The 21,891-nt window shown below is 37.5% G+C and overlaps 1 protein-coding gene across 1 annotated transcript in view; it reads right to left on the bottom strand.

The window, feature by feature from the left end:
- Positions 1-21,891, bottom strand: part of LOC124622334 (rho GTPase-activating protein 10) — a 576,429-nt gene that overhangs the window by 14,277 nt on the left and 540,261 nt on the right. Inside the window, exons 15-18 of the mRNA XM_047148011.1 lie at positions 21,342-21,501; positions 19,114-19,317; positions 14,110-14,386; positions 8,125-8,244 (exon numbers count right to left, since the gene is read on the bottom strand). Coding sequence (XP_047003967.1) covers positions 8,125-8,244; positions 14,110-14,386; positions 19,114-19,317; positions 21,342-21,501 — 761 coding nt within the window. The remainder of the gene's footprint in view (positions 1-8,124; positions 8,245-14,109; positions 14,387-19,113; positions 19,318-21,341; positions 21,502-21,891) is intronic.

Below are 21,891 nucleotides of genomic sequence, written 5' to 3'. Positions count from 1 at the left end.
TGTCATCAATAAATTACATACTTCTGTTTAACAGCATTCATAACCCATAGCTCAACCTCGTTCAACATTTATAGCTAGATGAACATTAATATAAACTTCATGTAAAAATATACAAATCAAATAAGAAATATGACCCATTGTGTCACTATACCATTACATGGATGAAGCCGTATGACCCACCCCAGATCTAATCTGCCCAGTGGATTAACAATGACTGTCAGTGTGCCAACCAGCCAGGATGCGTTTTTCAGGCAGTTTCCCACATTGCACTAGGTGAATACTATGCTGATACCTAAATCTTGTCTTAGTTTACACAATCTGCAAACATTTAGAAAACTTTCATGCTCACTTTCACATAAATAACACTACACACAGACAACTGGGGGAGAGGGTGGGAACACTACACACGGACCGAGTTAGAAAACTGATGCGGAAGCAAAGGGAACTTCACAGCAAATATAAACATAGCCAAAGCCTTACAGAAAAACAATAATTACGCGAAGCGAAATGTAGTGTGAGGAGGGCTATGCGAGAGGCATCAACGAATTCGAAAGTAAAGTTCTATGCACTGACTGGGAAGAAAATCCTAAGAAATTTTGGTCTTATGTCAAAGCGGTAGGTGGATCAAAACAAAATGTCCAGACACTCTGTGACCAAAATGGTACTGAAAGAGAGGATGACAGACTAAATGCCGAAATACTAAACGTCTTTTTCCAAAGCTGTTTCACAGAGGAAGACTGCACTGTAGTTCCTTCTCTAGATTGTTGCATAGATGAGAAAATTGTAGATATTGACGACAGAGGGCTAGAGAAACAATTAAAATCTCTCAAAAGAGGAAAGGCCGCTGGACATGATGGGATACCAGTTCGATTTTACACAGAGTATGCAAAGGAACTTGCCCCCCTTCTTGCAGCAGTGTACCGTAGGTCTCTAGAAGAGCATAGTGTTCCAAAGGATTGGAAAAGGGCACAGGTCATCCCCGTTTTCAAGAAGGGACGTTGAACAGATGTGCAGAACTATAGACATATATCTCTAACATCGATCAGTTGTAGAATTTTGGAACACATATTATGTTACAGTATAATGACTTTTCTGGAGACTAGAAATCTACTATGTAGGAAGCAGCATGGGTTTCGAAAAAAAACAGTCGTGTGAAACCCAGCTCGCGCTATTCGTCCACGAGACTCAGAGGGCCATAGACACGGGTTCACAGGTAGATAACATGTTTCTTGACTTCTGCAAGGCGTTCGATACAGTTCCCCACAGTCGTTTAATGAACAAAGTAAGAGCATATGGACTATCGGACCAATTGTGTGATTGGATTGAAGAGTTCCTAGATAACAGAACGCAGCATGTCATTCTCAATGGAGAGAAGTCTTCTGAAGTAAGAGTGATATCAGGTGTGCCGCAGGGGAGTGTCGTATGACCGTTGCTATTCACAATATACATAAATGACCTTGTGGATGACATCGGAAGTTCACTGAGGCTTTTTGCGGATGATGCTGTGGTATACCGAGAGTTTGTAACGATGGAAAATTGTACTGAAATTGCAGGAGGATCTGCAGCGAATTGACGCATGGTGCAGGGAATGGCAATTGAATCTCAATGTAGACAAGTGTAATGTGCTGCGAATACATAGAAAGATCGATCCCTTATCATTTAGCTACAAAATAGCAGGTCAGCAACTGGATGCATTGAATTCCATAAATTATTTGGGAGTAGGCATTAAGGAGTGATTTAAAATAGAATGACCATATAAAATTCGGTAAAGCAGAGGCCAGACTGAGATTCATTGGAAGAATCCTAAGGAAATGCAATACGAAAATAAAGGAAGTAGGTTACAGTACACTTGTTCGCCCACTGCTTGAATATTGCTCACCAGTGTGGGATCCGTACCAGACAGGGTTAATAGAAGAGATAGAGAAGATCCAACGGAGAGCAGCACACCTCATTACAGGATCATTTAGTAATCGTGAAAGTGTTGCGGATATGACAGATAAACTCCAGTGGAAGACTCTGCAGGAGAGATGCTCAGTAGCTCGGTACGGGCTTTTGTTGAAGTTTCGAGAACATACCTCCACCGAAAAGTCAAGCAGTATATTGCTTCCTCCTACGTATATCTCGCGAAGAGACCATGAGGATAAAATCAGAGAGATTAGAGGCCACACAAAAGCATACCAACAATCCTTCTTTCCATGAACAATACGAGACTGGATTAGAAGGGAGAACCGATAGAGGCACTCAAAGTATCCTCCGCCACACACCGTCAGGTGGCTTGCGGAGTATTGATGTAGATGTAGATGTAGACAACTAGGGGAGAGGGCGGGGTACACACATTCTGTCCTGTGGGGAGGGGGATGGGGTTTTACCGGGTGGCAACAGGAAGGGCATCCGTTCACTCCTTAAAAGAATCCATCCTAAATCCATTCATAAACCTGTCATCCCTGCACCAATGTGGGCTACAGGCATAACGAGAAGAATATGAAGCAGGCTGACACCACGTAATTCTTATCCAAATGTGAGAGATCACCGTACAAATTGTATCAGCTAGTATACACATTGAGAGTGTATATAAAAAACTATTTGACAAATTTATCACTGTCACATAGCACCAGTGAGTAACAGAGTACTATGTCCATGTCATAGCAGGCTGAGTAGCAGCACTGACTGATGTTACATGATGGGCTTAGAAAAAAACTCCGTTTAGAATATATTAATTGAAGCAAAATAATTGAAAATTACAATTGTAAAAATCTGTATATGACATATACAGAATATAACAGTAACAATAATAATAATAATAATAATAAAATACGTAGAGAACCCCAGATAACAACATTCAGTACAATGGAAACATACATTCATGTTTCAAAGTGACAAAATGCCACTAGACGGTATATAATTTTTTATACAATGTAATTCAGAACAACAAAATTTGTATTATAAATGACATTAAGCAATTAGGCATAACCAATCTAAAGCATTTAACTATCCAGTATTAAAGGATATAAAATCGTATGTAAGTTAGGCATGAATCTGAGACCCACTTGCTTTAGTCTACGAATGTAAGATAATGGCATAGGCAATTTGGGGGCATATGAATGGATGTATGCCAGTATTCATAACAACAATATTCACATAGTGAGTACAATATTCACATAGTGAGTACTACATAGTTCAAAGGCACTTATAAAACTTATGCATAATTTGAAACATAACTCACAATTCATAGCCTAACGAATCACAAGCCTTCACAGCATTAACAGTTGTAAATCAACACAATACAGAAACCAGTAGATACTAGGATGCAAGTATCATATCTACTAGAATATAACTAAAAACAAAGATGATGTAACTTACCAAAAACGAAAGTGTTGGTATGTTGATAGAGCCACTAACAAACACAAACACAAACACACACACAAAATTCAAGCTTTCGTAACCCACGGTTGCTTCATCAGGAAAGATGGAAGGAGAGGGAAAGACGAAAGGACGTGGGTTTTAAGGGAGATGGTAAGGAGTCATTCCAATGCCGGGAGCGGAAAAACTTACCTTAGGGGGAAAAAGGGACAGGTATACACTCGCACTCACACGTGCGCGCCCACACACACACACACACACACACACACACACACACAGATATCCATCCGCACATATACAGACACAAGCAGACATCTTAAAATCCACATCCTTTCGTCTTTCCCTCACCTTCCCTCTTTCCTGATGAAGCAACTGTGGGTTGCGAAAGCTTGAATTTTGTGTGTGTGTTTGTTAGTGTCTCTATCAACATACCAATGCTTTCGTTTCGTAAGTTACATCATCTTTGTTTTTATATATATTTTTGCCACATGGAATGTTTTCCTCTATTATATTCTACTAGAATATAATATGTACAAAAGCCATAACAAATCAAATTTTCATATGCAGCACACACATGTATGAAGATATCTGGCAGGAACGTGCCCTATCAAAGCAACAAAAAAAATATTAACCCTTTTAGTGCCAAATACGATCTGATCTTGATCCAGATTTTCGGCGAAAAATGCCAGTAACGATCTGATCGTGATGCCTTTCTCATTCGCTAGGAAATACTAACAACTTTGCCTTCAAGCGCGGAAAAAATGAATGAGAAAGGCATCACGATCAGATCGTTACTGGCATTTTTCGCCGAAAATCTGGATCACGATCAGATCGTATTTGGCACTAAAAGGGTTAATGTTATACGACAGTGCATGAAACATACAAATTATAACAATGGTTCCATTACAAGGAACAAAACTGGTCAGCAGCTTACACTCAAATGAAGATAACAATAATATAGTGTAAATTTTTATTCATAAGTAAATGAATGAAGATATACTTAACAAGACCAATAAAAATGCTTAAACTAGGCACAAAAAAAAGTCTGTTATAGATTAAATAATATTTGAAATTTATATATGTAAGAAATAACACCTGATGTATAATGAAAACATAATATTTGTCTTAATACTAATGTGTTAATGGGTAGTAGCCCGATGTCTACATGAGTAGTAGACATACCACAAAGTGGTTGTAATTAAAGTGAAGTTACTCACAGAGGTCCAGTGTGGGCTGTAATTATCACATGGCAGTGAAACTTGGTATATGCAACTGTGTTAATGCAGTACCCATTTATGCTTTGGCGGAGGAGGGGAGGGGGGTGTCACTGGCACCAGAGCAGTTCCAATTTTGGCTACCAGGTGCAAATTTGTCGCTGTAAAACATCTCATTGACGTCTCACGTGTTCACATTGAATGAATCGTGTATGAGGCAATCAATAATAAAACCAACATCATGCTTTTCTCACTTGTTTGACCTTTTCTGCCCACTACCATTCCCAATCCATTACATATGAAAACATATCTGTATGTCTTCTTTGCATTCACAGCACCAGATTTTCACCTTGTTATCAAAATTGGAAGTGTTTCTTTTGCAGCGTAAATTGGTTCTGCATTAATGCATCAGAATATTACCAGGTTTTGCTGCCATATAGTAATTACAGTCCACACTGGACCTCTGTGAGTACGTTCACTTTAAGTATAACCACTCAGTAGTAGCAGCTGTACAACAGTGCAAAAAGTCACGGCTATTGAATGTCAAATACGACGCCTTTACTAGAAGATAAATTGTCATCCTGGCTACCTGCCAGAAAACATCACAGGACAATCACATACGATGAGTGGCTTAATATTCAGGCAATAGTACATTGAAATATACATACATACAGACATGCAATAAAGTAACTGCTGTACAAGGACATTTTAGTATTAAAGAATAGTAACTACTCTCTCTTGGCAGAAATATTTCATAAGTGTGTCCAGAATGATGAGATCACTCAGGGAATGCCACGAAAACATTCCCCAGGCCATAACACTCTCTCCTCCAGCATAGACCCTTCCAACGACTATTGCAGGATGTTTCCTTGCAGTCCTGTGTAGCATAAAATGTGATTCATCTGGAAAGGCCACCTGTTGTCAACCAGTAGACGTACAGCTGTGGTAATGGCCTTTAAGTTTCAGCCTTCATCACCAATGAACCAGGTGCCTGGAGAGGAAGTCCTTAAGCAGCAACATTCGCTGAATGAGGAACCACTGTTGACATGCCCTTGGTTCATCTGAGTGATCAGTTACTCAAAAGTTGAGCATCTATTTGCCCCTACATCTCTCTGCAGCCAGTGTTCACCCCTGTCATCTATGGCTTGTGATACAACTCAGTTGCCTCGGTGCTGGTTTTGGACAGCGCCATTATGCCATGCATGGTACACTTTAACCACAGTGGCACAAGAACAGTTTACACCCTTGGTCCAAAAAACAACAATCATGCCCTTTTGGACATCCGATAAATCGCTCCGTATCTGCAACACGACAACAACGGTGCTATTTTCCACATCCCCCCTGACAAGTTTTACATACCCTCCACTGCTATTGCTGCTACCTGCCATCTGTGGTTGGTTATTGCACAATGACGTCCAACATAGGTGGTGGTCATATTAATGTAACTGAACAATGTATTTAAAATGATGCCCAAGTTTTACAAGTGCCTGAAATTATATAATATTCACTATGTGAACAATGTTGTTATGAATGCTGTCACACAATCCATTCATACACTTCTGAACTGCCTATGCCATTAACTTACATTCTGACAATGAAGCAAAGTGGGTCTCAGTTCATACCTCACTTACGTATGATTTTATATCTTTTAATATTGGATGCTTCAATGCTTCAGATTAGTTACAAGTAATAGCTTAGTGTTATGATAATATAGGTTTTGTTATTATTATTCTGAATTACATTACATGCCATCTATTGGTATCATGTCACTTTGAAATACAAGTGTATGTTACACTTATGCTGTCTGTTGTTATTTGGGCTTCTCCACTTGTTTAACTACAATTATTATTATAACATTCTGTATACATCATTAATTGGTTCATACAACCATTCTTCTGCTTGAATTAATGTACTATAAATGCAGTGACACCTACTGGCAAGTAGTTCTCCTGTAAGCTCTAGCACATAACATCAGTCAGTTTTCTGCCTGCCCTGACACAAGTATATTTTTCAGTTACTTACTGAAGCTAGGTGACAGGGGATATATGTGTCTAATAGTTTGTGATATGCACTCTTCATACATGGATACTAGCTGATACAATGTTCTTGTGCAACATGTACAATGATCTCTCACATTCAGGGATGAATTACGTGGCACAGCGACACACTGTACCCTATTTTCTATTTATTTGTATATTTTTAAACAATGTTTATATTAATGTCCACCAAACAATGGAAAATCCAAGATGAAATGTAACAAATTATGAAAAAGAAAGTTGCTACTCACCATTTAGCAGATATGCTGAGTCGCAGATAGAGGGAAAAAAATAGTCACACTCTTTCTGTTGTGCGACTCAACATCGCTGCTTCATGGTAAGTAGCAACTTTCTTTTTCATAATATTGTTAATGTTCATCAATCTGTACATGTACAATAAGGTTGCGCTATGAATGCTGTTAAGAACAAGCATGTAGTTAACTGATGACAATGTGTCTCTTACTGGCTTGCCAATGCAGCAATATTTGTCATATTTGGTATGTACTGACTTTGCATAACCTTTGTCATAATGACAGTTTATCACATACTAATCTCCCTCATGTGTAATTGCGTAATTTTCTATAAAGTTTCAGACTTGAAGATGGCTAGGTATTTTAGCCAAAAAACTATTTAGCGTAATTCAAATAAATTTTGCAGTCTTGGCTAATACAGGATTATTTATGAGAATATGTAATTTTTACATTTATATGTTGGTTATCTCCAACCTGACTATGTCAGAAAACAATAGAAAATATCGCCAATTAAACTGCAATGTAAAGTAATAATGTTGCTCTTAAGTAGAAAGAGTGATCAGAGATTAATTAACAATTCCTTCAATGCATATTACTGACAGTAAAAGTAAACTCAAATTATATAACTCATTTTTTCTAATATTTAAATTTTGGGCTGATTTAATTTTGCATGAGGGTCTTGCTTGTTTAGTGTGTAATATTGTGGTGTTGAATCACTGTTGTTCTACTAACCATCTGTGCAGATAGCAAGTGATCCGGAACATAATTTTAGTCATCCTGATTAAAAATTGGAAAAAATCCCACAAAAACTTTGATTGTGGAGCAACACACTTCCATGGTCAGCTAGTTCAATCAGACCCTAGAAGTGCAGAACTTTTCACTTAGTAAAAAGATAGATGATAACTCTGAAGCCTGACGCCAATCCGGGGGTGAGGGTCAATGAACTACCTCCTCCTGAGTGTGGCATTACTTGTCATGTAACATTAATTCTTCAACTTTTTTTTATTTCTGTTATCTATGTCCCTCATTTTTAACAATCATCATCTTCCTCTGTGCCACCAGTAAGCTGCCGAAACTGAGTCATTGGGCACAACTCCATGTTTGAAGCAGTAAAAACAGAACTCATTATGCTACCTCCTGCAAAGTCCATCCCTAACTTTATAATGCCTGGATACAATGAAGAGTAATATTCTGATTTTAACTCGAACATGAAAATGTGGAATCATTGAAAGCATTTATCTGCACCATTTTAATGTTACATACCTCTCTTGTTCTTCTGTGGTGAGTCTTGGACGTGGACCAGGCTACCACTTCCATCCCTCACAGAGACAGGCAAAGTTTCTGTTGAACTGCTCATACTGACATCCAAGCGTTCAGGACTACCTAATGACAAAATATGAGCACACAATATAAGAAGTTAATTTAGTTAGTTAAAATCAGACTGTTCTATCATTTGGCTTCATTATTTTATACAAATAAAATTGCGATGAAAATGGATGCACACAAATTTTTGCATGGGGAGAATTCAGTGATGTGGAATATAAATTTACATCAACTCTCAACTTGGATAACAATAATCAGCTTGTTACATGAAAAACATATGCTGTAGAAATTCCAATTTGTAGCTCTTTTCTGCCATTTACTGGGCACAGCAAAACAGTAGTTTTATTTTAAACTTTCTAGTCTTTTCTCAATTTTTATCAACTATGACAAGTAGTAGTAGACACATGAGACCCAAGAAAGATACTGTTTCTGCTATATATTAGTGTGACAGTGGCCACTGCATACTATTCATCACATTACTCATTTTATCACACCTCTATGGTTCTCCTCTCAAAATAAGAAAAAGAATTATATTTAGTCGATGAAAGAAAAAACATGATTCATCAGGGCATTTGCATAAATCACTTAACTGCATGTTGGTCATCCTTAGGCATGCAAAACAATTGTTGTTTGTAATGGCAAGGAACCTGTTGGTCACTCCTATGTGGCCAGAGGTACATAGCATGATACCCAAGGTACAATTCAAACTGTTCCGTCAGATTATGGGGAGACAGCATGTGAATTTTGAACAGGTGCTTTGGAACAAACAGAATGTCTTCCCTAGGATTAATATTTGGCAGTTTTGGGAAACAAGAAATCAAATTAAATTAACAATTTTGCTCATGAAACCACAGTGACATTTTAATTGTATTAACTGTGGGTTCTTTGTGAAACATTGTGAATTAAGCAAACAAACACTGTTTTTGGCCTTGTTTCACTATTATTCATGTTACTGCACAGCCTCGGTTTTGAGTTATAAGCCCATTTTCAAGTACATTACTGCTTCCCAAATATGATAATGCACACATAAACATGGTGACAAGGCAAAGATAATTGTCTCAACTTCTTAAGGTATCGTTCGATAGCTTAATGTAAAATTTTTTAACAATTTACATATGTAATTACATAATTCAGCAATTACCCTGACACGACAGGACTAAAGTTATGCACCAGCCAAGAACTTTTTAACTACGATGGACTGGGGCCTTAAGTTTTCCCTCTATCCTGGGGTTGTGATTTCATCTAAAATAGGTGAATAATTGAATTGGGTTTGCTCATTTTTAATTTCTAAAATTTCTAATTGGTTGAGTTTAGCCCCCTTTTCCTCTGTGTGTAAAACCTGTACATCTATTATGCATTTGTGGTTATTTTTCAGTCAGTGTTCTGAAAAGGCTGAATCAGGCTTCTTCAATCTCCAGCTTAAGCCTGGTGCAGCTTGACCTCCCCATCTGTCCAATGGAGCAAGACCCGACACTCACGCCATGTGATTATATAAACCCCATTTTTTGTGATGGCTTTTGCATTGAACAAGCAACTACCTATTGTCTGAGGGACATAGAAAAACACAAAGAAAGCCTTTGCCTTCAAAATGTTGCTTATCCTCTTGGATGTTTTTCCCATAAAAGGTTACCTGCACCATTTCTTTTCCAGTCTGTGTTTTTTTATCGGGGACAGTAGGGACCTGGCTTGCTTCTTTATCTTTTTACCTAAAATTTTATCAAAGATGTGGGGTTAAAAATCATTATTTGTGGCTATTGCTTTTATTGTGTTAAGTTCCTGGTCAAAGTCTTCTTGGCACATAAGGATAGAAATGAGACAATGGATGTTGTGGTGGAATGCTGCATGTTTATAGGTTGTAGGATGTTGGAGGAAGCAGGGATGAATCATCTTTTCAGTAAATTTTATTAAATTTAAGGCTGCTGCCTTTATATTTAAGCTGATGTCCAGGAAATTTATGCTCCTCCCCCCCCCCCCCCCACCCCCCCACCCCCAACTCCATGCTGACCTTTATATCAGTGTGCCACTGGTTCATATCTTACAACCTATAAACATGCAGCATCCCCCCACATGATCCACTGTCTCCTTTCTATCCACATGTCCCAAGAAGATTCTGACCAGGAACTTTAATGACTTTAACCTCAACATGACTGATAAAATTTTAGGTAAAAAGATGAAAAACACAGACAAACTGGAAAAGAAATGGCGCAGATTACCATTTATAGGGAAAACATCAAATACGATAAATAACATTTTGAAGGCAAAGGGTTTCTTCGTGTTTTTCTATGTCCCTCAGACAATAGGTAGTTGCTTGTTCAATGCAAAAGACAAACAACCAGCCATCACAAAAAGTGGAGTTTATAAAATCATATGCCGCGGGTGTCAGTCTTGCTACATTGGACAGATGGGAAGGTCACTCTGCACCAGGCTTAAAGAACATTACAGAAGCTGGATATTGAAGAAGCCTGATTCAGCCTTTGCAGAACATTGACTGCACAATAAGCGCAAATACATAATAGATGTACAAGTCTTAACACACAGAGGAAAAGGGGGCTAAACTCAACCAATTAGAAATTATAGAAATTAAAAGACAGATGTGTATATCCCCACACCTATTATTAAATTGTTGTTGTTGTTGTTGTGGTCTTCAGTCCTGAGGCTGGTTTGATGCAGCTCTCCATGCTACTCTATCCACGCTGCCCTCCAATGCTAAATTGGTGATCCCTTGATGCCTCAGAACATGTCATACCAACCGATCCCTTCTTCTAGTTAAGTTGTGCCACAAACTTCTCTTCTCCCCAATCCTATTCAATACCTCCTCATTAGTTATGTGATCTACCCATCTAATCTTCAGCATTCTTCTGTAGCACCACATTTCGAAAGCTTCTATTCTCTTCTTGTCCAAACTAGTTATCGTCCATGTTTCACTTCCATATATGGCTATGCTCCATACAAATACTTTCAGAAACGACTTCCTGACACTTAAATCAATACTCGATGTTAACAAATTTCTCTTCTTCAGAAACGCTTTCCTTGCCATTGCCAGTCTACATTTGATGTCCTCTCTACTTCGACCACCATCAGTTATTTTGCTCCCCAAATAGCAAAACTCCTTTACTACTATAAGTGTCTCATTTCCTAATATAATTCCCTCAGCATCACCCGACTTAATTCGACTACATTCCATTATCCTCGTTTTGCTTTTGTTGATGTTCATCTTATACCCTCCTTTCATGACACTGTCCCTTCCGTTCAGCTGCTCTTCCAAGTCCTTTGCAGTCTCTGATAGAATTACAATGTCATCGGCGAACCTCAAAGTTTTTATTTCTTCTCCATGGATTTTAATACCTACTCTGAATTTTTCTTTTGTTTCCTTCACTGCTTGTCCAATATACAGATTGCATAACATCGGGGATAGGCTACAACCCTGTTTCACTCCCTTCCCAACCACTGCTTCCCTTTCGTACTCCTCGACTCTTATAACTGCCATCAGGTTTCTGTACAAATTGTAAATAGCCTTTCGCTCCCTATATTTTACCCCTACCACCTTTAGAATTTGATAGAGAGTATTCCAGTCAACATTGTCAAAAGCTTTCTCTAAATCTACAAATGCTAGAAACGTAGGTTTGCCTTTTCTTAATCTAACTTCTAAGATAAGTCTTAAGGTCAGTATTGCCTCACGTGTTCCAATATTTCTACGGAATCCAAACTGATCTTCCCCGAGGTCGGCTTCGACCAGTTTTTCCATTCGTCTGTAAAGAATTTGTGTTAAAATTTTGCAGCTGTGACTTATTAAACTGATTGTTCGGTAATTTTCACATCTGTCAGCACCTGCTTTCTTTGGGATCGAAATTATTATATTCTTCTTGAAGTCTGAGGGTATTTCACCTGTCTCATACATCTTGGTCACCAGATGGTAGAGTTTTGTCAGGACTCGCTCTCCCAAGGCCGTCAGTAGTTCTAATGGAATGTTGTCTACTCCCGGGGCCTTATTTCGACTCAGGTCTTTCAGTGCTCTGTCAAACTCTTAACGCAGTATCATATCTCCCATTTCATCTTCATCTACATCCTCTTCCATTTCCATAATATTGTCCTCAAGTACATTGCCCTTGTATAGGCCCTCTATATACTCCCTCCACCTTTCTGCTTTCCCTTCTTTGCTTAGAACTGGGTTTCCATCTGAGCTCTTGATATTCATACAAGTGGTTCTCTGTTCTCCAAAGGTCTCTTTAATTATCCTGTAGGCAGTATCTATCTTATCCCTAGTGAGATAACCCTCTACATCCTTACATTTGTCCTCTAGCCATCATTATTAAATTAGCAAATCCAATTCAATTATTCATCTCTTTTAGATGAGATCACAACCCCAGGATATAAGCAAAACTTTGCGCCCCAGTCCATCATAGTTAAAAAGTTCTTGGTTGGTGCATAACTTTAGTCCTGTCATGTTAGGGTAAGTGCCGAATTGTGTAATTACGTAATTTGTTAAAAAATCGTCACTTACGTAATTTTATATTAAGCTATGGATTGATACCTTAAGAAGTTGAGATGATTATCTCTGCCTTGTGATCTTTGGGAATCAGTAGTGTACTTGAAAATGGGCTTATAACCCAAAACCTAGGTTTTGCAGTAACATTAATAATAAATTGTGAAAGAAGCACAGTAGCATTCTTTTACCCCTAAGACACAGATAATGGTGTCTGTGGAAAATGCCGAATTTGTTGGGAAGAAATCAACTATGGTGGGATGCAAGCGGGCGAAACAATAATAAAAATAATAATAATGATGACGATGATTATTGTTATACATTCCACAGATTACAATTTGGCCACTGTAACATCCCAAATGTTATCAATACTGTAATACTGCAATCACTGGTTGGTGCACACCCCACAGTTCACATGTTGAGTTAGAGTTCTCTTGGTGCAGAGGTATGTGCCTTCCGACATTTAACAGGAAACTGGATCTAGCTGACCAGGTAACTTATTTCTGATTTTCGTAGTCCAATTATAATGTTCTCATGTCCATTAAAATAGTAATTGATAATGTGATCAATTAAAGTGGATTATAAATATGGACTGCCCATTTCATATGACCATTTTCAATTATGTGCAAAGAAATTATACTTTAAAAACTTTTTTCCCCAAGAGTAATATAATCCACAGTCAGCTAGGCTTCTGATACCTATGATCTTGGATTAAGCACATTCAAAGCCTTGATATCTATGAGTGATTCCACGGTCATCTAACTGTTTCTGATTGACAGTAATACCATCAACATGTGAAAACCAGGTAAAACTCAACATTTACACGATAATCACTGTAAGCTGGCATGCAATGACAATATAGGATTTCTTATTGGCATCCAAACAAAATGTTTCCCTCTTTCTCCACATGGATGCCAAATGAATAATTTCTCCATTCCATCACATATGTTATATACCTTTTGCACTATGTCGCGTTTCATGTACATAGCCTAAGCACAAATATTTTCACAGGAGGGGAATGCTTGTAATGTTCTGACCATCAGTGTACATCAGAACAAAAGCTAAAAGAAACTTTATTTGGAAGCATCCCCCAAAGCAGATAGGGTTGAAGCAAGTATAACTATTCAACATCAAACTCACATCAGAAAAATGACAATTCAAGTCGATAGGATACATTGAATGCAAGTAATTTAAATCCTGGCCTATCTTCTCCTGCTGTCTGCCATCATCTGGTCTCAAACTAGTCCTGTTTTACTGGACCCTTTCCTCTCCTCTCATTTGCTTTATGATTGCAGAGAGAGAGAGAGAGAGAGAGAGAGAGAGGTGAGAGTGAATTAACATTTTTAACATGTAATGTAAGCACAAAAAGTAAAATCATATGTGTATCTCTTTTAAGAAAGTTCTCAAGGAGATAACTTTGTGTAATACATTAACATACTCACCCCTTGTGCTGTAAAAATAATGGGGCTTGGAGTGGTAGCTGTGGTAAGACGGATGCCCAAGACTCAGCAGGTTGCTTTCAGAAAAAGCTGAAACACTGGAAGGACTGACTCGACTTGACACAATGGAAGGCTGCAACTTATGATGAGCTGCAGCAGGAAGACCAGTCGTATGTGCACTCGGGGTCGGTGAAATACCATACCCTGGCCCAGTAATTCCTACGTGATTCATTCCTCCTCCCAATGATACAGGCGTTGGAGTGTCATATGTGCGGACAAGCTGTTCCAAGAGAAAATACAGTTTCACTAACACAGTGTCAGCATATTTAAAAGCAGAAATGTTTGTCTAACCTATGAACCTCCATTTAACTTGGTCCTTACATCAGGTAACCTACATCGCCATCTCAGAGTTTTTGATATGTCAATGATCTATTGGTACCCAAAGATCTTGATGTTAAAATATGGTACATTTCACATCAAAATTTAGGTAGCCACCAACGAATTAACTGATCAAGGAGGCATAGAGCTTAATACACTGGACCCACATTCAGTAGAAATAGGCTTTATATTTCCCATGGGCATCCAGATTCGTATTTCCCTAAACTGCTTGAGGAATATTGCTGAGATTGTTCTCCCAAAAAGATCTAACAAACTCCTACCCTTGTTTTGAAATTCAGGTACACTTTGAAGTAATAGAAGAGGAAGCTGGAATAACAACTAAGAAGGTATCCCATTCCATTTTTTCTAAATGTTTCACCCAATATTATCTTGTTCTAGTCCACAGTCAACAGAAATCAGAAGCCTTTACATAAATAGTATACGTTTCTGTGCCTGCATGCTTATCTATGTGATTCAACAGTACCATAGCGAAGTAGAGGCCTCAGTTTCATTGACGAACATGAATTAACCTTTTTTCCTTTATATAAACCCTGCTCCTTTTAAATATGAGAGCAGTACCTTAAACAGTGCACCATCTGACTTGATGGACAATGCTTGAATCGATCATGTAATTTATGAAGACATTCCTCTGACCGTTTGTATTCAGTTAATAAAAAGAGTGTATCTTTTCTTAATGAACCATTCCAACATTAACCTTAAGCAATTTAAGGAAACAATGGAAAATCCAAATCTGGATGGCTGAGTGGGAAATTGAAGTGCAACCACCCTGGATGCAAGTCCAGTATGCTAACCTCAGCACCACTTCATCTAGTAGTATCAAACAATGGAAAATCAAGGAACAATGACAATATTATGATTAATGATAGACTGCTACTCACCATATAGTGGAGGTGTTGAGTCACAGATAGTTACAACAAAAATATTGTCAAACAAGTAAGATTTCAGCCAAAAAGGACTTCACTGGAATTAAAACACACACACACACACACACACACAGTGTGGCTTCAGGTGCCAGAGGCTACAGTCGAGAGTGTGTGTGTGTGTGTGTGTGTGTGTGTGTGTGTGTGTGTGTGTGTGTGTTTTCGACAAATGCCTTGTCGGCCAAATGCTTGTATTGTGACAGTCTTTTTGTTGTGCCTATCTGCGACTCACCATCTCCTCTATTTAGTGAGTAGCAGCTTTCCTTTCCACAATACTGTTATATCAGATGGGAGCCATTTAATATTGAATGATGAGATAAGTATAGTTATGGGAGAATGCACATGCTGCAATGTAATTTTATCATTCCAGTGATCCAGGAGACGAAGATTTCATTCTCAATCATTTACTGATACAGTGCTGAGACCAGAATACTTCCAGGTCTTCTAAGCTCATATTCTAAAAGAAGATAGTATCCATAAACGAGCGATGCATATCACTGTTTTCGAGATGTACATGCCACTGGGTGTAAGATAAGGTGATTTGCCTGAGAACTGATCAGGAATTCAGCTCATCCTACACCCCTTGACAGCATGTGCAGTGATTCAGGCAGACTAATGGGAACTTCTGGTATAGAAAATGTAAATCAACCATTTTGTCATTGTCCTGACTTCAGCTGATAATTTGTGTACATTGTGCACAGGGATTAGAGTTGAGAAATAAATGAACAAGAGTAGCACAAGCACTTTATACTGTGAAATAACTTCTTTGGAAAAATGCATAAACAAAACAATATTGTACACGAGGGATAAACCAGATGAGGCTGCACTGTTGTCAACAGACTGCCCTTGAAGCTGGGCACATGAAAACCCTAACCCCATCTAGTTACCCTCTAAATTACTAAAGGCAAGAGGATGGTTCCCAATGCGACGAGGCCATGGCCAACTAACTGCTCCATCCTTGTCAAACTAGTGCTACGAAGTTCTTAAATGCCTGCACATATGAATTATGTTTTTGTTCTTAAACTGTAATACCAGGATATGACCAATATTTTTGTGAAAGTGATATAGAGGTGAATAAAATTTGATGCTAAAATGTAGACTCAGCTATAAATAATTCAAAAGCGCTAACTATGAATAGATTCAAAATGAATGGAAACCACTACTGCTGCTGTTGCTGCTACTGCACTGCTTTCTTCAACTCAATCTCTTCCAACGTCTTCCCCTTTTCTCCCCACAAAACGTAAGCTGTAATTTTTTAAACTATGAATACTAAGTATACTCATCTTCATGGGCTTGAATAATATACACTGGAGATGTGCTACCTGAAAGTAAGTACTGTCCAGTCCATCTGTCCTTTGTAGAATTTAACAAATTTTTGAATGGAAATTCCCTTTCCCTATAATTTTTCTAAATGGATATTTCTGAAAATGAAACACAGCAGTAGTCCCACAACAAGAAATGAAAAATTGTTACACCTTCAAGTTCTTTGAATCAGATATATCTTTTTCTGGAATACTGATAAGGGAAATTCCAGGTTTGGGACTGAATTTTGGAAACCATACGATTGTGTATGTTACGATTCAAGGTACCACAAGCTGCAGGCATCCATGCTAGTGGGCCCTCATTTACGAGTCATAGTCAAAAAAATTTCTTGATTGCACTTGCTGCTCTTAAGCTTTAAAAATAGCAGTGATATACAGGCTGGTGGTACAGAGTAATGGTTAATGTTCATTTGCCACCCACAAAAAGAAGTGGGTTCATATGTCATCAAGTGATTTGAAATGTTTTTATTTTTTAATCTTGATTGAAATGATTTCGATCATTATTTGTACTCAATTAATTGGTTTAAGTGCAACATTTTCTTCCTAATCCTTATTCACATAATTTTAATCAACATATTAATTTTCTTATTTGCCCTTATTTTTTCTTCCTTTCATTCTCCTTTCACTTGGAATTTTGTTCATGTGATTTTAATTATTATGTATTCAATTTAATTTCTTCTGTTTCATCATCTTGTATTTTCATTTATGTTATTTGCATTCATTCTTTACTTGAATTCAATTTTATTTACAATCCATTCTTTCATTTACATTTTCATCTTTATTATTTTGTACATAGGGCAACAAGAAATTGTGTTTCAATACTTTGTGTGACAATCACCATTTAAAAAAAAAAACTGAACATTTTCTAATGAAACACACATTTTTGACACTATTGCACGGTCAATATAGATAGATTATTTTATCTTTTGTTCTTAACAAATAGATCACCCATTTTAAAGGTTTAAATATTAAGAGATACAAATAAAACTAATTAAATTCACATATATAAAAACAAAGATGAGGTGACTTACCGAACGAAAGCGCTGGCAGGTCGATAGACACACAAACAAACACAAACATACACACAAAATTCTAGCTTTCGCAACCAACGGTTGCCTCATCAGGAAAGAGGGAAGGAGAGGGAAAGACGAAACCATGTGGGTTTTAAGGGAGAGGGTAAGGAGTCATTCCAATCCCGGGAGCGGAAAGACTTACCTTAGGGGGGAAAAAAGGACAGGTATACACTAGCACACACACACACATATCCATCCACACATACAGACACAAGCAAACATATTTAAATATGTCCCTCTCCTTCCCTCTTTCCTGATGAGGCAACTGTTGGTTGCGAAAGCTAGAATTTTGTGGGTATGTTTGTGTGTCTATCGACCTGCCAGCGCTTTCGTTCGGTAAGTCACCTCATCTTTGTTTTTATATATATTTTTTCCCACGTGGAATGTTTCCCTCTATTATATTGAAATAATTAAATTCACATGCACACAGATTCCAAATTGAAAAAGCACAAAGAGAAGAAAACATGACAGTAAATTATGAAGTTCAAACAATGACTAAAATAGTGTAACAAAAGAACAGAAATAAAAAAGTACATTTAAACCACTAACTGTACAAAAATAATGATCAAAATCATTTTAATATTAAAAAGTAAAAAATTTCAAAGCACCTGAGGAGATACAAACCCACAACCTTCTGCATATGAAATGAAGGGATATGTTCACCATTACATTGTACCACTAGTCTTTGCAAAGCTCGCCTTTAAAGCTCTTGAGAAATAAAACCAAATTATGAAATTTTTATGCACTCGTTACTCACAAAGGGGGGCCTATCAGGGTGAAAAGCTGCAGCGTATGACACCTAGTGCCCTGACCTACATCACCATATAGCTGGTTTCAAACATTTGATCCCATGCCTGTGACCTCTCCTTGTGAGAAATGATGGTAGAAAAAACTAGTACCACAAAACATTTTAAAAAGCACATTGTTATATGGGGAAGTCATTTACTATCCTAAGCCTGTAAGTATTTATTTTATGCATCTAAAGAAAAACACTTTACACAGGAACTACATACTTTTGAAAAGCTCAGACAAATAATACTAAAGAAGATTACACTTGTTGCCAGGTCTTTTCTATATAAAGATTTCAACTTTCTAATGTCCAGTCCTCAGAATGTTATATCTCGAAAGTTCAAAACGGCAGAAGCACAGTTCCATTTCACTATGTTAAGAGGAAAAAAAGAATTTTCATTTCACTCTTGAAGTAAGTATTGGCGAGTTCTATTTATTATAAGAAGAATTATCTCAAAACCTGTTATGTCAAATTTTAAATTTGGAAAATGTAATTATACATACATGTGCAACAGCGTGTGATGACTGCTGATGAGCATACTTTGCTCTAGGTGGAGGTATAACATGGTTGTGGTTATGGTTATGGTGTAGAGGAATGCCTCCATTTGTAGCAGCAGCAATATTAGTGGCCATCCCAAGCTGTGGTTGTATCTGTGTAGCTGCAGGTAGATTTGGTATTTCAGATGGCTCTGGGGATGTCCGGAATATCTGCAAAAAGTTAAACCTTTTATTTCTTCAGGTGGAAATTAATGATATTTTTTCACTAAATAGACTAAATAAAAGCTTGAAAAGATTAATAACAACACTTCTGTCAATAACAATGCTGCAGCCCTTGTTATTACTGCATTACAGCAATATGAAGCAGACAGGCTCCTACCACATGAATCCAATGAGCTATAGCTACTCCACCTTGTTTGGTGGAAACTTGCAATGACCAATATTTAACACACTTTTAATATAGTTTGTTTCTTTACTTTCAAAGTATAATTTTACATCCTTTATTCTAAAAGTAAGTAAAAATTTTTTTTTTACTGTTAGCATATTTCTTCATATTAATATCTCATTATGGCCACAGCATTTCAATACAAGATTCACGTGTAAGTAGAATACTTTCTTTAAAATAGCTTTGTGACTGGCATTACAATGAGTAGTGTGATAGGTGCCAGCCACATGTAGTTCTTCTCAAGCATCTGGTGCTCACTATGCTGTGCACTTATAGGTACAATGCACAGCCTCGTCAGGCATGGCTGGTTGTAAGCTATCAATGCTGCACTCCACCACCACAATCTGTCAGTCACAAAGTTATTTTATTTGAGTTATAGATTTCATGCATCATTTCTGACCATCGCACTACCAATTTTAAGAAGCCCACAAAAATATGATGCAACTTGTACATTAGTATCATGATTTTGTTTTCAATTCTAAAGAGTACTTCAGCAGCAGACAATATTACTTTCAGTTTCGTGAGGAATAATGTGTTAACTCTCATATGACAAACACTGGTGCAGGTCTCATGCATGGAATTAATCAACATCAACAGTTGTGAATGAGATGATACAATAAGACTAGCCAAATTTGTCCATTACAGATGATAATATATTTCCATACTGAAAGCAAGCATCAGGAAATTAGCACATCTCTCTTAGTTGTATTACTAACAAACCTTCATGAGCTATTCAGCTGTAGAGAGACATGTTCTTACTGAGAACCCAAGAGAATTACAACTCATAAAACCATTAGGATATGTTTGTACTCCATGCATATGATTTACTTTCGTGATGGAGTCTCAATAGTGTGGTGTATTGTTATTGGGGTAAAACATGGCTAAACTGTGTTAAATCAAATATGAAAAGGCAACACATGCTTCTCCACCATTTTAGAAATTTAAAACAGCAGCCCCCCAGAAAGTCATGATGACAGTCTTCTGGTGCTGCAATATTGGCCAGTAATTTATTATCTCATCAAGGAATCAACAGTGAACACAGCTGGTTATTACGTAACGTTGGGATAATTTTGAAAGGCAAGTCACAGGAAACATGCCACAATAACTCTTGAACAGGTTTCATATCATATTTGGTAACACCTGTGCAAAGTTTGTCAACAGAACATATGACCTGTTGCAGCACTTAGGGTAGGAGATACTAAAAGTGACCCCCCCCCCCAAGTTCTTTTTGAGTAACCACTTCTTTTAACTATTCCATCCAAGGCCGACTGCATTTTTAGGTGTAAGACTGCTAATATAGGTTAAAACATTATAATTTTTCATCAACACAAATTTTTATTTATGCATTACTGGTACATGTTTTATGTTCACCACAAACTGGAAAATTAAAAGTCTTGCTACAGATGCGCAAAATCCAATATTTTCATTCATATTACTTCTACTGAGATATCAATATCTTGGTGTATCAAGGAATAAAGCTCTGGTTACCTTACTTTAAAATATTACTCATAAACTGCAATAATTTGATGCTACTAATTCTGAGTACTTCTCCAAACGACAACTTAATTAATACTTGACAGTTTGTGAAAATTCGTATTTTATTCAGATCTTCAAAATATGTACTTCAAGTTCTTGTTATATTATTAATTTATCACTAGATTCTTTGAATGACTCCTGTTTGAAAGGCTAGGACTTACTAGCAATCATGTATAATAGTTGTGTTACAAGCAGACCATAGGAAGGGGAGAGGAAAAAGGGATATACTATGTCAATATCAAACTTTACACACCTTGTCATAGTTCTCAATCAGTATCTCAATAACGACATTAAAGAACTTTGTCTCCATGATGGCCGCAACAGTTTCCTCTTCAGGACGCAACAGTGTAGGCCCAAAACAGGTGCTCAGATTGCTCACAGTCATCCGATTTTTTTCACTTTTCTCTGCAACCCTGCATAAAGTCCATTAGACATTTAAGTTTTTAACGAGAAATCAATGTAAAATTAAGCAATGGAAATTATTATTATTTATCTTCTGGCATACAGAAGAGTCTTTGAATCACATCAACAAGCCATACAGATCTCAAGTACAATAGAACACAAATGACAATAGCTATAGACAAATATCAAAGTCTTTTACACAGTCTATCACACCACTCATCCCTGTGTGGAAATCTTCAGAAGGATCCTTGTACGCACACGCAAGAGATATTGATACAACGTAACTGCCTGTTGTCCCAGACCACAGCCACAAAATGGTGATGAAAATTTGCCCCCACTTGTGGAGTTTGTCTGCAGATGTTCCACAGCCCATTCGAATGTTGTTCACTGTAATGCAAACT

The sequence above is a fragment of the Schistocerca americana genome, chromosome 7 (genome assembly GCF_021461395.2).
Source record: "Schistocerca americana isolate TAMUIC-IGC-003095 chromosome 7, iqSchAmer2.1, whole genome shotgun sequence".
Lineage (NCBI taxonomy): Eukaryota > Metazoa > Arthropoda > Insecta > Orthoptera > Acrididae > Schistocerca > Schistocerca americana.
This window is presented reverse-complemented; position numbering and strand designations above follow the sequence as displayed.